The sequence below is a fragment of the Pongo abelii genome, chromosome 7 (assembly GCF_028885655.2).
Source record: "Pongo abelii isolate AG06213 chromosome 7, NHGRI_mPonAbe1-v2.0_pri, whole genome shotgun sequence".
Lineage (NCBI taxonomy): Eukaryota > Metazoa > Chordata > Mammalia > Primates > Hominidae > Pongo > Pongo abelii.
The window spans coordinates 76,268,085-76,283,251 of NC_071992.2; the positions used below are offsets into that span (position 1 = coordinate 76,268,085).

Here is a 15,167-nt window from a genome sequence, read left to right on the forward strand (position 1 = left end):
TTTCTTTTTTGGCCTTAACCAGTTTTCAAAAATATGTTTTAATAGCTGTAAACATTACAGGCTATATAAAAATTAATGCTTTTTTATTTTTTGACAATTTCTATGATCATAAATGAAATTTAGACACATAAATCTTTGCATATCTGAATATATCCCTAGCATAAGGTACGAGAAGTGCAATTACTGGATCTAAATGCCATGTATATTTATGACACTGGATATACATTGTGAAATAGATTTGTAAAAATGTTATGCTTTCTCACTATTATTCCAACAATATAAGACATGCATATTTAAAACTTCAGCCTAAACTGCCATATTAAACTTCATATTTCCATTTACTGGTGAGGTTGATATTAAAAAAAATGTATTTATTATGCATCCCCATTTCTTCTGTAAATTGTCATTTAAAATTCCTCCTTTTTTTCTAAAAGGCTGTTAGTGTTTCTCTTATATGTGATACTTTGTGTATGAAACATCTACTTGCTGCAGTTTTTTAAAGTGGTAATTTGTATTTACTTTTTTTTATATTTTGACATTCAGGAGTGTTTTTATACGCTCAAACTTACCGATCTTTTTCTTTTTTATGTCTTCTATTCCTCTTGTGCTTAGAAAACCTTCCCTAACCTGAGATCGGTAAAATATTTCTGTTCTTCTAGTTATATTTTTAAATTTTATATTTTTGATAAAAACATCTATGTGTAATTTATTTTGGTGAAATAAGACTTTGATTTGAGTTTCTTCAAATAGTTCATTTTCTTAATACCATTGTTAGTAAAATAATTCATCCTTTTTTCTCATAGGTTTGTGATACTTTCTTATCTATCAAATTTACACACACACACACACACACAGACACACACATCTGATTTTGCGCTTTCATTAATCCGTTTGAAATATTCTATTTTTAATGTTGTGTGGGGAGTGATGGCGCCGGTACTTTTTGTCCCAGATGTTAACAAAATTACAAATAATTATTGGTACGTCTCAACGGAACCAGGGAGGGTTGTGGTACGGAGGCATTTAGGACCCAGGGGAAAGCTAGGCTCGGTATAGAAGGACAGAGAATCGGGCGCACACGCCTCCTACCAAAATCACAGACCCGTGTGGAGCCCGAGCTCTCATTCACAGCTTTCTAGAGAAATCTGAGCCCGAACCTGCCAGAATAGGGGATCTCACCCACCCAGTTCAGCAGCGAGGACACCTGCAGAAATACATTCCCAAAGCAAGGCTGGGCGGACGTGTGAAGGTATTTGTTACCTTTTTTCTCCCCTCTGTATTTGCCGAGCCTCCCCGCCTTTCCCCCGCTCTTGCGATGCCATGGCTGCGGCGTTTCAGCACTTCGGTATGTGGACAGCTCCCATCTGCAATCCCTCTGCACGCCATCCCTGCCGCACCGCACCCCGCTCCCCGCCGCCTCCGCGGTCCATCCTCCTCCCGGCGCCCGCTCAGCCTGCGCCCCCTTACACATCAGCACCCCCATCTCCACCATCACCGTCATCATAGCCACCATCACCAGCGCGGTAACTATAGTCACACAACTGTGTCTTGCCACTTAGACAAAGCCCGAGGTCCGCAGGATAGAGGGAAAGAGCTCAAGTTGACAGGCATAGGAAGGAAAGTTCAGGTGAACAAACCCCTGAAAACAAAGAGAGACGCCTGTTTGCGAGAAAGAGAAAGTGAAGGCAGGAGGGAGAGACCCCAGGCACGGGGACAGATGGGGCACTTGCCAGACACCAGCAGTTAGCCAGCTGCCTTTCAGCAGATTAGGGTCTGTTTAGTTGAGGAAATTAACATGGCCTAGGGCATAATGTGATTCCAGAAAAATAGAAATGTAAGCTCAACCTGTGTTTCTGGTTTTCCAATGGAGAATCACCAGGAAGCAGGGTGGGGGTGTCCGATGACTCATATTCACCCACACGTCCGTTTCCTTTCCTAAGTGTTTAATGCAGAAACTCCAGAATTAAGTTTTTTCTTCTTTTTCTACTAAAATGTTTTGTAAAATAGGGATCCTAAAGGTTAACTCTGTCCAGAATAAAAATAAAAATGATGGTAATGATTGTAACTTAAGAAAGGGGGCTCTCATTCGAATGAACTATTTGTTCCAATGTTTCTTCCTGTCTACTTATTTCATTTCTATTTTCCAATCTTAAACCTCTCTTTGAAGCAAAGAAGATAGATCCCTTGCCCAAATGGCAAAAGTAGTAATCATATTCAGACCAGATGGCCTTGCTTTGTTCGTCACCAGTCAAGGACTGGCTCAGATTTGGAAGACGAGATTTTTGTGTGCTTTCTCAGTAATCAGGTGATAACACCATTTTCCTATAATAGTGAAGGGTAATAGAATGCCAAAATTGAAAAGGCATTTTATGTAACTCCATTCTGCCAGGCTCTGCTTTTAGAGTGCTATCATTTTCTATCTCAGCTGAAGGGAAGTTGGAACATCTTTCAAATGTCTGATTAATTTGAACCTGAAAGTCTAAGCCCAAGTCATAGTCCCTATTTGATTTAGCCAGGATTATCTGTTTTATAAGAGCTAACAAGCACCAGAAAATAAGTGCCTGAGCCTGTCATCAATAAAAATATTTTGCTGGGTGCTCATTTAATTGATTTTTACTGAACAGTAAAGCATTGGGATTTTTTGACAAGTTATTTTCTTATGAAATTAACATCTTAATCAAAAATGAGATTATTTAAATGAGAATAATAGGTCACACGTGACAAGAAAGTTTAAACCAGAGCACAGAAAAGCTTGATTTTAAAATTGCTGTTGTGTATTTATTCTGCCTCTTAAAGACACTGTAGCAAGTTTCATCTAAACCAGCTTGTTCACCATTAGAGGCATTGCCGAAAATAAAGACAGTCACAAATATGTATCTTCCAGAAGAAGTTCTGAGGAAAATTCATACTTGATTCTCTTTGAGAATGAGAAATAGTAGCATTGTGTCAAAAGTTAATTACTGCCACTAATTATATAGACATAATTCCACCTGCCTCTAAAATTCATTCACTTTTGGATCCCAAGCAAGAAAACTAGTAAAATATGTGGTGAAATGGATTTTATAGAAGAAAATTTGGTCATTCACATAATGTCCTTGGCTTGGTAATATCCACAGTAACCAAGACCTCTTAAAAGTCCCTGAGAAAGGAGATTCTTAAAACTCCCTTTTCTATCTGTAAAGAATGGTTCAGCTCAGACAATTTTTAAAAGTGTACATATTGCCAATTCTAGCTGCTTCACACCAGAAACGCAGGCCAGGAATCCAGTGCCTCTAGAGCTTCTGTCTTCCTCTGTTTAATACAATCTCCTGGGGCTCGGGAAATTTTAAAACAATGCTGCTTCAGTGAGATTTACAGGCATCTGTCTGTAAGCAATGACTTTTCTTGACTGAAATGTTATGCTGAGCTTATTAATTTTTATAGAATGACAGTATCCTGGCTTCCTTACTTAAATCTTTTCTATTGTGAGCTATTTCGCCTATAAAAAATATTTTCAATAACAGAAATTACTCCTTTTTATAATGGATTTAAAGGTGAAGAGAAAATGTTTACCAGCCGAGTGTCATCATATATTTTTGTAGACATGCTCATAGAAGAGTGCATCATTTTAGAATCATGGAGTAGACAGCTGGAAGGTCTTTCATTTCCCAAAAGGCAAAATCTTGAACTTTTCAGAATTGGTAGTGTCTGCTCACTTCTGAAGGTTTTACAAAGAGAGGCACTTTATTATCCCTAAGAAGTCTATTCACAACTTTACGTACTCCCTGAGAGCAGAGCCTTCCATCCTTAGTAAATGGATCCAGGCTGACTTTGATCTTCTCTACTGTTCCTGTTACACAGTGACTCAGACATAGGAGGCAGCACAGCAGAATGAAGCCTGACTATATGCAATCAGTCCAGAAATATGTCCTCAACATTGCCAAGAGAGACCTTCTTTTCAACCTCCCAAATATTGCTTGTTTTGATTGTTGTTAATTTTATCCAGATATCGCTGGAATAAAATTGTTTCAAAAGAAGTTCCACAGTGTGAATTTTGACAAGTCTGCAACCTCTAACTGATGTATGTCTCTTTATTGAAACTCATGCTTAATTGCCAATCTAAGTTTTTCTTAGTTTAAGGGAAGCTTATATTCTTTTGCTTGATTCTTTATGGATTGAAAATGAACTGGCCAAACATCCCCTGCCCCATAAAAGGCTTCCATTTATTGAGATAATAAGTTCATTTTTCTTCCCTACCTCTGATGCCTCCCACAGCCCTTTATTATACCTTCTCAGGTCAGGTTGCCCTAGGCTCTGTCCCTTTATGCACCTATTCTGTGACAGGGAGTATCAGAGAAAGTTTCCTGTGTGGTAGGCTAATTTCCTGTGAGCTTTTGTGCTTCCTAATTTCTGAGCCAGCAGAAATTTCTCCACATGTGTTTGAGATGATCTGCTCTTGTTTCCAGGATGCTTTTAGCCAAATCTGTTCCTAAATATTGTGCAGACCACTGATAACTCCTTTTCTATCTATGCTCCTTAAAATAGTATCAAAGATCTTAGACAAAGTTCCATATATTTGTGTGTGTCACTTACATGGCTTATTCAATGTTCATTATTTTATAGTTTTGGAGGAAGTAGGAGAGAAGTTATGGGCCTGGGAATAGCATGTTGTAGGGGGGCATGTTAAATTATAGGATCCACACATAAAAACTTCTTAATGTGTGGTCAAATTAAAACAAAATAAACAAAACCCATGAGATCTTTCTCTCTTTCCTTTTTTCTCTTCTTCCCTCCTCCTTTCCCTCCCTCTCTCTAAATTTCCCTGCCTTCCTCTCTTCCTTCTTTTGTGGTTGATATATAGAGCATGCAAACATAGTGAGGGTAATTAACAGGGTGATCTGATAAACTATTATGAGTGCCATTGCTCCATAGGTAAAGAACACATTGTGGGTACTTCTATGTTCCTCCTGGACAGTGCATTAGGGCTGCCCACAGACAGCGTGAGTTCTGGCCTCAGAGGCAATTAACCTACCTCTCAACCCCTCTGGGTCATTATAAATCCTCTGGACCAGCTTTTCTCAAACATTAATTTGCATACAAATTGCCTGGGGATTCTGTTACCTGTTCAGTAGGTCTAAGTAAGTCCTGACTTGCTGTGTCACTAACAAGCTCCTGGGTTCTGCTGCCACTGCTGATGCATGGACCACCCTTTGAGAAGCAAGGGCAAAGAAAAGTTTTCTTTTTAACATTCTCACTTTTACATCTGACTATTAAATAATAAGACCCATTCTAAAACAAAACAAAAACCACCCCATGTTCTGAAGAAATAAGAGCTCAGAAATTCTATTTCTAATTGAGGAGAAAGTTATAAAAATAGCCTCTTTCCTCCTACCTCACCCTTAAGCATGCTGCTGTGTTTTACTTTTGCCAGGCAGTTTTCTTAGCTGTGATTCCTACTGCTGCCATTGTCTGTGCAATCACATCCAGAAGAAGGGTCACGGTTACATGGATCTGCTGGGAAAACATTTAGTGGAAAAGGGGGCAAATAGAGTTAATGGCCGTTTTTGGGTGAGTCCTACCTTTCTTATCTTCCTTTAGGTCCTCTTCCTTAAAAAAGAGAGTCTATTCTTAGAGAAATACTCTTTCCCTTTGAAGACAGAAGGGTCAAGGTTTTTGTTTGTTTGTTTGTTTTCCTTTCTCTTCCCATTGATACCCCTAGGAAGCACAACTAATCCGTTTTAAAAATTGAGGTATCAACTGCCAATGACCTCTTATGGGGATAGTTGAACAGCCTACGAAACATTCCAGTCTAATATTCTATGACTCAACAATTATTTCCCTATATATTAACTTTGTTTAAGATACATTGAGGTGTAAGGTAAATGCTACTTCAGTTAAAGACTTTTTCTACCAAACACAGTGAGGAGGAACAAAAATCTCATACTTTATAAGTTGGCTTTCCCCTCAACTCCTTGCATTATTTGCCCCAAAGAAAACTGCAAAATGGTTCTAGAATCCTCTGTCACATAGGTCCTTCTTCCCTGAGTTGCAGTCTGTTCTAATTCTGACCTGGCAACTATTTGGGTTCCAAAAGTTTTCAGTGTCTCTACTCTGATGGAGCTCATTCCAGTCTGCTTTTAACATTCCTTGAGAGCAGGACCAAATGGGAGCAAATGATTGTGTGCTTCTTTGCTGTTTTAAAGGGAGCCAAGGGAGTCTACACAATGAGTATTTATGTGGCAACAGTTAGTCCTAGGCTAGGACTAAGCTAAAGGTGGTGAAAGGTGGACTGTGTAGCATGGGCTAAATTCTGGTCACACCATGCTTTCAGATAATTCAGAGTCTCCTCTCTATCTTTGTAGACTACTCTCCCTGCCCCTAGTACAGATAGTTTATATCTGTAAGTTGGCTAACCTTTAAAGAAAGTCAATGAATTCGGGGTCACTTTTTACCCACAGGTCTGATGTTCCTTAGCCAGTACTTATGCAGAATTCCTACAAACCATAATGACCAACCTGAAAATTCATCCTTCAGAAAAAAGACTCCTTCTGGTCAGCACCATGGAACATGTAATCAACCAGCCTCTGAGATTTAAATATAGGCTAAATAGGCTGTAAGGGAGTGTATTATCTTTCAAGAAAGATTTCAAATAGAGTTACACTTAAAAAGAAATATTTTTGGTCACTATGATTTTCAGTTTTGGCTTAGATATATCAGCAGCATCTATTTTTATTTCATTCAGTATAAAAATTCCTTTTGGTATTCCTAGGTAAAAATTCATATTCAATTTAAAAATTTGAAGTAAGTTTTTAGCAAGGTAAAGAGCTATAAGGGTTAACCCAATTCAATATATATTAAAAATTTGGAAACATAAATTCACACATACCAATGGATGAGGTAGTTGGTTAGACTTTCATGTACAAAATGTTGTCACCGGTATTAATTTTTCATCCTTTTCTTGTAAAAGAAACCCACAAAACAAATATGGCTATTGTTTCTTATTTTATATTTGTATTAATTTAAATTTATGTGTACTTAAAAATTGTTCTTTGTATTACTAAGAACACCCAGAAGCCATGCAAATTTGAGGTGTTGTTCAGCAGTTATTGATGTTCTTATATTTCAAATAATATTTAGGCTTTACAGATTTTATCTTTCTGATGATGACAACAATATTCTATTTCCTCCCCAAATTTGGGCAATTTTGCAACATTCCTTAAATGATGTCCTTTAGGACTGACAGGGTGTGGATGTGTGTCTATTATGTGAGTGTAGCTGAGTGTGAGGGCACCAATACTCAGAGTGATGTTAAACAAGGCACCTACTTGGAGAGCAGAGTCTTGGACAAACCGTGGGTAAAGTAGGTTTGAGTGCAAATCTTTGTTCTTTCAGCCATATCTAAATCTCAGATTCATCTTTTCATCTAGTAGTAATAAGCTACCTTTAAGGATTGCTGTGGAAATTAGACTATATAATATCAAAGACCTTGGCATCTACTAAGTACTCCATGAATATTTGTTGGTTTTCCAACTCTGAAACAAGCTCATTATCTGACTTAGCTGTTATGTACCCCGAATATTTACCTGGATACAGCATAATTATAATATCAACAGGAATTTACAGTTAAAGTAAAGTAGATCTTTTCCTTTCACAAGCAGTTTTACCAACATCATGTCACAGAATTTTACCTTAGCACTTCCCAGGGAATTATCTTTCTTCTATCTATTGCAGGATCATTGTAACAAAGAAAAAAGACAATTGATATAAAATGCTTTGAAATACTACATACACACATACATATACATATTTTTAGATGAGACATTGCTAATAAATTCTGACTTTTTCCTAATATATTGTATGTGTGTTTCTGAAGATTATAATAAAATAAATAAATGAGAATAGATCATAAAATTACCAAATTGATTTCATTTGAATTATCATAGTTTTCTGAAAGTATTTTTATGCTTAAACTCTTTGACTCATAAGGAATATGGTGTATGTTTGTAGATGTACTTTCTTAATACTAAATTCTGTATGAGGAAATACAAAAGGATTTTTTTCTAATGTAAACTTGAGATGAAATATAAAACTAGAATCTACAGATAACATTATTTTAAATATCATAGTATGGATACTCTTCTTTTCTCCCTCTCATACAAAAATACTATTACCTAATTTTCTGGTTCACTGGAAAAGGTGTGGATTGGAGTGAAAGAAGGTATCCTCCACCTTGGCCTTCCTGGAGAATGTTTGTGAATTACTCTCCATGCATTTGAAATGGTGTCAAATACAGAATCATTTGGGACTAAACCACATTGCAGGGAGATGGCCTCTGAGGCTTATATGAATCTGCCTAAAGTGGCCTGTTTGATCATCAAGCACATTTCAATGCTGACATTGAATGCCATGCTTGGCATTCTGCTAGGCATGGCAATCAATCCTTTAAAGAGAATGACAAGATCTGTTATCTTTGATCTGTCATTTTTGCCAAAGGAAAATACCTAAAGGAAGAACAAAAGTTAGTGAATGCTAGAAAAGGCAGAGACAGCTAGATTTTGAACAGCACCAGTCATCTTCCAATGAAGGAAGGAGGAAAAGATGGCAACTGGACATCTGTAAGGCAGAGTATTAAGCCACCCAAGAATATCTATTCATCCACTGGCATATTTAGGCTCATAGAATGGTAAGTTTGAAAGGAATTTTAGGGAACCAGAGTGAGGTTCTGAAACTTGAAGATGGTCACATAGGTCTTAAATCATAAATAATAAAATCTCTCTGCTACACATAAGATACAGGGCAGCATAACAGTAAAGAGCATGGGTTCAGAGAAAGATTAGTTTTGGCTGAATCCAGTTTCTGCCTCTTAGTCTCTGTGTAATTTGGGGCAATCATTTAACCTCTCTGTGCCTTAGTTTCCTCATTTGAAAAATGAGGACAATAATATACTCATTTCATATAGTTGGTCTGAGGATTAAATACTGTAGTCTATAAAAAGAGAATCTGCAAATGCCTAGAACATAATAAATAGCTATAATAAATAATAAGTATTATTATTATTAATATTGCCAGCACAGAAAACCATTTCCACTTCTTCATGTGATACAAGTTCAATGTATCCATTTATAATTTGGAAAAGTTGAATGAGAACCAAGTCCTTTATGTGAACAAAAGATTATAGTCAAATGAAAATGCTATATCCTGGTGAACATTCTTCATACAGCCTTTCTAGTGCCTTAAATATTATCAATTGAAGTTGTTATTTAAGTAGCAGTCTATTCAGACTTCTGGTATGAAGAATTTGCCTTTAACAGAAAATATCTATGTTATCCTAAGTTATGAAACCCAGTGACCCTGGCTTAAGCATTCTCCCCAGAAGCTTCTACTGTATGCTGAGCACAGAATAAAGATATAGATTGAAGCAAATTTATTTCAGATATTATAGATTGGAGGCATAGCTATATGTGGAAGCAGGCCATGAAAAATGCAACCTCAACTTTCCTTTTGAACTCATAGTAATTTATCTCAGAAACATTGTTGAGTTCCCTGAACTGTAAGGTAAGTAACTTGCCCCACACTTTAAATCCTCTGTAGGGAATAAGTCATGGCTGTGCCTTGTGCTTTAAGCACTGTGCTCCATGGCTTGGAACTGTGAACATTACCTGGCATGCTTGCTTTAGGAAGGTGAGAATCTGAAGCACAACGTGCTTAGGCTAAATTCTCCAGGAAAAAAAGTACTTTGTAGATGAGGAAAGACATTAATCCATCAGACACAACATCTCATTTAAGGATAAACTGTCCTGGAGGTACTGAAACACTTATTCACTCATTCAAACATTTTGACTACTTTCTTTATTCATGTATTCTAGGTCTATTTACTGAGCATCTACTTCATGGCAGGCACTGTACTAGGCACTGAGGATGTGGTGGTGAATGCAATGAAGTCACTCTGCTCATGGAGCTGACCCTCTTTTGGCCACACCCTGTATCAGGGATACACAGATGAATTAAATCCAGTCCTTCCCTGCAAGATGTTCTGGATAAAGAGAGAAAAAGGAAAATGGCAGTAGAATGTTGTATGGGACTACTTTGACTTCTGAAGGCCAGGAAGGGTTTCCTGGGGAAATGAGTTTCAAGTTTACTTCTGAAGGGCAAAGAGGAGTCAATCAGTGGTTATTCTAGGCAGAGAGTGCAGCTTTTACCAAGGCACACAAAGGTGAGAAGAAGCTGCCGATGGCTGCATGGCCAGACAATAAATCTGGAGAGTAAAGAGACCAGAAGATGAAAGGTCTTGAAATCATGTTACATAGTTTTATACTTTATCCTAGGACAACTAGATGCTAATGATGGATATTAATCAAGGAGTGACATGAGCATATTTCAACTGTAATACAGAGAATGGGTTGAAATGCAAAGAATGGACTGGCAGCAAGCGTATCAATAGGGAGAATGTCACAGGACTAAACAGATGAGTAGTGATGCAGTCTAAACAAAGACAGTGATCATGGGGATGGAAATAACTGAGAAACTTTGAAAAATATTATGGAAGTGATTGCCTGATAGTGGGCGATAAGAGAGAGAGTGGAATAATAGTTGACTCCCAGATTTCTAGTGTGGGAAACTGCATGGAAAATGATGTCATTCACTAAAAGACAAAGACAGAGGAGCAAATTCAGGATAAGGAACTATGATTAGTTTAGTTTTGAACAGATCGAGTTTGTGTTGTCTGTGAGTCAAGAAAGTGGAGATGTTCAGTGGCTGTAGAATGTGCAGTCTGAAGATCTGAAGGGAGCTACGGACTGATATTGTAAGTGGCAGATCATGGGGGCAGGATCTTAGAAAACACTAGTATTGAAGATGTGAGCACAGAAGGAGAAGATGGAGTAGAGAGGGACAAAGGGCTAGGTGACAAATCAAGGGTACATGGAGTTACAGAAAAGAATGGTAAAATGTGAGAAGGAGGTCTAAGAAGGATGATGTAGTCAACATCAAATATTGAGAAAGCTCACCTACAGTAGGTGCGGAAGTTTGTTTATTGGATGTAGTAACAAAAATTGTATCCATTAGTAGAGTGACCATCTGTCTGAGTTTGCTTGGAACCCGTTGTTCTAGCATCATTATTATTAACACCCTGTAGTGCGTAAGTTTGGATAATAAGTTAAATCATCACCCGTGTCATTGATCAGTGTGAGTACTTTCAGCAGCATGTCAAAGATAGATTGCAATGAGTGTAGGGAAGAACTGGAGAAGGAAGACATTGGGTGAGGCCGCTTTCTGAAAGGGCTTTTGGAGAAGGAATTTTAACATCAGGTGGGCATTGAACTAGATAGATTTTGAAACTTCTTACAGTTCTGGGAAGAGTTTGTAATACTATTTTCCTTTACTATTATGAGTCCTCAAAATTAGTGAGAAGTAAGACTCTTCTGTTTCTTAGAGAACATCACAGAGCTAAATGCTATTTTCTTGCAAGTTATTTTGCAAAGCCGATATTTTATAAATAAAATTATTTTTATTATTCTGTTGTCTTGAAAATGAATACCAGTTACTTTTTTTATCTCCTCCATATCCAAAGACATATAAAGTAGAAATATGTGAGCTGATTGTCTCTCTTAAGAAATTACTGTTAGTCCTAAATTAAGCAGAACAATCATCATTTAAGTAATTTTGTATGATAAAGCATTACCAATAATGATTAGATTGGGAGTAAATATTCTGCCTCTTACTGAAGATAAGATTGACTAAGAAAGCTAGGAAAAATAAATGCCTCTAAGTTTATTTATATTTAGTGTGTCTTCTGATTTTGGAAACTTCCAGGTTAGACCAAACAGATGTCTGCAAGAGTTTAAGCATTTATATTTAAAATAAGGTGGAAACAGTATGGGTGTTCCTCTGTATACCATTTTGGTGGAGAAATCATAAAGGTTGTATCTGAGGGGATTAAAATATCATTATCATAAGTAAAACAGCATCTTAGGAAAACAGGCAGGTTATATACAATGGAAGGATTTTTAAGCCCATATGGACATTGGGTTGGGTAGAGAGCCAACCAAGAGTCTCAAGTCCCTCTGCTTTCCTAGTAAAAGAATGGCAAATGCAAATAATAAAGCCATTTGCAAACGTCCCTATGAGTCTCCTTGCCCATTGTTGAATTTGATTATTGGAGGTCAAGTTTCCAGCCATAAGCCTATCCCCACCCCCACTCTTCACAAGTACTGGTGGAGGAATCCTGTGAGTCACTGACACTGGTGGGGTTAAAATAGGGGAAGTTTTTTATAGTTAAGATGCAAATGGCTGGCTTTAAGAAAGTGGGAGAAGGGGCATTTCTGTGAAAGATACTTCTGTTTGAGAAAATAGGCCAACGGGAAGCAATAAATTGTACCATAGCTATAATTTCTCTGCCATATCCAGGCCTGTGAGTGGTCCCATAAAGCATGCTGTCACAGAGAAGTATCCTTCTCTCCTCTCACTGTTTCTTAAGGTAATTAATAAAAGTGCATGCTATTGCTAATCTGATCAAGCACTATTACGTTAACTAGTCAATGGAACTAAAACGTTCCCAAACATATTTCAAATGTTAGATTTTCAAGTTGTCTATAATCAACTTATGCTCAATACCCCATTTTAAGGATAATTTATCATTTGTTCTTTGGACACCTAATCTAATCAGACCCACAGCCTAATATACTGTTTTTCTATCTAAGCTCCAATTAATTTGCCCAGACTTTCTTTGTATCATCTCTCTTCTGTTTCTTTTGTGTGTATTTGTTTTTCAGTAAGCAATGGCCTCAGTTTTGCTTCTCTTTTGGATGAACACCACCACATAGGGCCTGAATGTGAAAGAAGACCCTCTATTTGTCTGTTGCGGGGCAGCCTGGTAGTAAAACACTGTTGAATGGGCCACAGTTTCAGCAGACCATCAGGTGAATGGGACCAGTCTCTCTTCTTCCAAAATATCAGAAGTTAAACACTTGGAACGGAGATTTGGCCAAGATGACCCATTTACAGGCTGGACTCAGTCCAGAGACTATAGAGAAAGCTCGCCTGGAACTGAATGAAAACCCCGATATTTTACATCAGGATATTCAGCAAGTCAGGGACATGATCATCACCAGGCCTGACATTGGATTTTTACGTACAGATGATGCCTTCATCCTGAGATTTCTCCGAGCCAGGAAGTTTCACCAAGCGGATGCCTTTAGACTCCTGGCTCAGTATTTCCAGTACCGCCAGCTAAACCTGGACATGTTCAAAAACTTCAAGGCAGATGATCCCGGCATTAAGAGGGCTCTGATCGATGGGTTCCCCGGGGTGCTGGAAAACCGAGACCACTACGGCAGGAAGATTCTTTTGCTGTTTGCAGCCAATTGGGATCAGAGTAGGTAAATGTAGATAGTGTCTTTACTTGGTTTTTCTTTGCTATAAGCATTATCACTGCATGTTTGGGGTTGTATGGCTTTATATGTAATGGACTTTCATTAAAAAATATTTCACATGTTCACCAAGGAATCTTTAAGGCCACAGTTGTGCTGTCTTCAAAAGGCAATTCCAGATGAACAATAGAATTGTAACATTAGAGTTGTAAGAGACCTTAGAAGTCATTATTCTTTTCATCAAAGTGGGTCATTCACTTTAGTAAAATTGAAAGTGGATCTTCTAGAAGAACCATATATTCTGTCTTTGGTGTTCTCATCTTTATTAACAAAAACAAAAATGGAGTTAGTAGACGGCTTAATATCAAGTAGTTTCAATGCATAAAATAATTTCTTGGATCCTCTCCATGACTTGAATTACCTCTATTTCTCCTGAGTGCCAGACATTTCTATCCAAATCCCTGCTAGACATTTCTCCCTGAAAGACCTATAAGGGACCCAAAACTTGGCATATCCCAAACTGAAAGCATCATCTTTCTCACTCTACCTGCTCTTTCATCCACCTAGTCTCTCAAGCCAGAAATCCAGGAGCCATCCTTGACTGCCGCTTGCTTTGGTCTTTACATCCAATTAATTTTCAAGTCCTACCACTTTTTTCTTATAAACCTGTGAAATCTCTTCACTTCTCTTTGCTCCCATTAGTATTGCCTTAGTTTAGGTTCTCATCATTTCTTCTTTCATTGCTGCAACAGCTTCTTAGCTAGTATCCCTGCCTCTAGTCTTATCTCTTCTGAGTCATTCTAGATTACACCGTAGCCAGGGTGACCCTTCCAAAATTCTGTTACATCACTTCCCTGATTAAAGTTCTTCAATGACCCGCAAAGCTATCGAAATAAAGTAAGGTTCTTATGATCCACCTTCAGCATTTCCTGCTCTGCTTCATCTTCTGACCTTCTTCACATCCTCTGGTCCAGCTGGTTGGGACTATAAGCCTTGCCTTGAACAGTTAAGCTTTTTAAATACCTCCAACCCTTTGGACTTGACCTGTCAGACACCCAAAGGAGAGACAGCCATCCCCTATCCCAACTCCAATCATCCAACTCCAACAACACAATTTGCCTACTGATGCATCTTTATGGTCCTTGAGGAAGGTAGTCTTCTTCTACTTCCCTCCCAACCCTGTTTTCCTCAGGCGCCCTACCTCTGTTTATATTTCTATGAATGCAGTTACAATGGAAATGTAACAGCTATCATTATCATAGCTAACATTTTGAATACTAATGACAAGCTCTGCTAAGCATTAATATATATTACCTAATTTAACCCACCTGAGAACTTTGCATGATAGATATTAGTACTATTACCCCTCTTTTACCTTTGATGATATAAGGCTTTTAGAAGTTAAGGAACTCACTCATGTTACACAACTAGTGAATACGGAGTGGGAGTTGGGCAATGGTAGTCTGATGTGAGAGCCAGTTGTCTTAAGCCGACTTCATTGTAATTGTGTGTATACTTTGTGTATTCTTACTCCTCCTCCCAAGACTGCAGGTTCCTTGAGGGCAGGGGATCATGCCTTTTTCATATTTATGTCTTTGGTGCATGGTGCAATATCCAATGAATATTGAATGAGAAAGAATAATGAATCAATTTCCAAAACATCACCTATGAATTGAGCTTTCACAGAGATGTAATCATTAACATTCTTATGTTTCATGGGGAGACATGGGTTTAACCTAAAAATATATCAACCCCCATAACCATTAAAAGGAATTTCTAAAGTGCCTCTTCACTCACTCACATCACTACTCTTCCTCTTCA

The 15,167-nt window shown here is 37.9% G+C and overlaps 1 protein-coding gene and 1 long non-coding RNA gene across 33 annotated transcripts in view; one reads left to right on the forward strand and one right to left on the reverse strand.

Moving 5' to 3' along the window:
* CLVS1 (clavesin 1) overlaps nucleotides 1-15,167 on the forward strand; it is a 437,253-nt gene that overhangs the window by 222,717 nt on the left and 199,369 nt on the right. For 2 of the 4 annotated variants that reach the window (XM_054560859.2, XM_054560860.2), the window contains one exon: nucleotides 12,750-13,355. In XM_054560859.2, the coding sequence (XP_054416834.1) occupies nucleotides 12,901-13,355 (455 nt within the window). In that variant the 5' untranslated portion in view covers nucleotides 12,750-12,900. 4 annotated transcript variants of the gene reach the window in all.
* The window catches only part of LOC134761933 (uncharacterized), a 32,466-nt gene that overhangs the window by 16,298 nt on the left and 1,001 nt on the right, over nucleotides 1-15,167 (reverse strand). For 4 of the 29 annotated variants that reach the window (XR_010141137.1, XR_010141143.1, XR_010141119.1 and 1 more), the window contains exons 1-3: nucleotides 13,894-14,166; nucleotides 5,372-5,490; nucleotides 5,101-5,187 (exon numbers count right to left, since the gene is read on the reverse strand). This is a non-coding gene — a long non-coding RNA (uncharacterized LOC134761933). Of the gene's footprint in view, nucleotides 1-5,100; nucleotides 5,188-5,371; nucleotides 5,494-5,923; nucleotides 6,055-6,865; nucleotides 6,937-7,667; nucleotides 7,702-13,112; nucleotides 13,667-13,767; nucleotides 14,167-15,167 lie in introns of those variants that run through there. The other 25 variants (XR_010141140.1, XR_010141138.1, XR_010141131.1 and 22 more) reach the window with 15 other exon arrangements.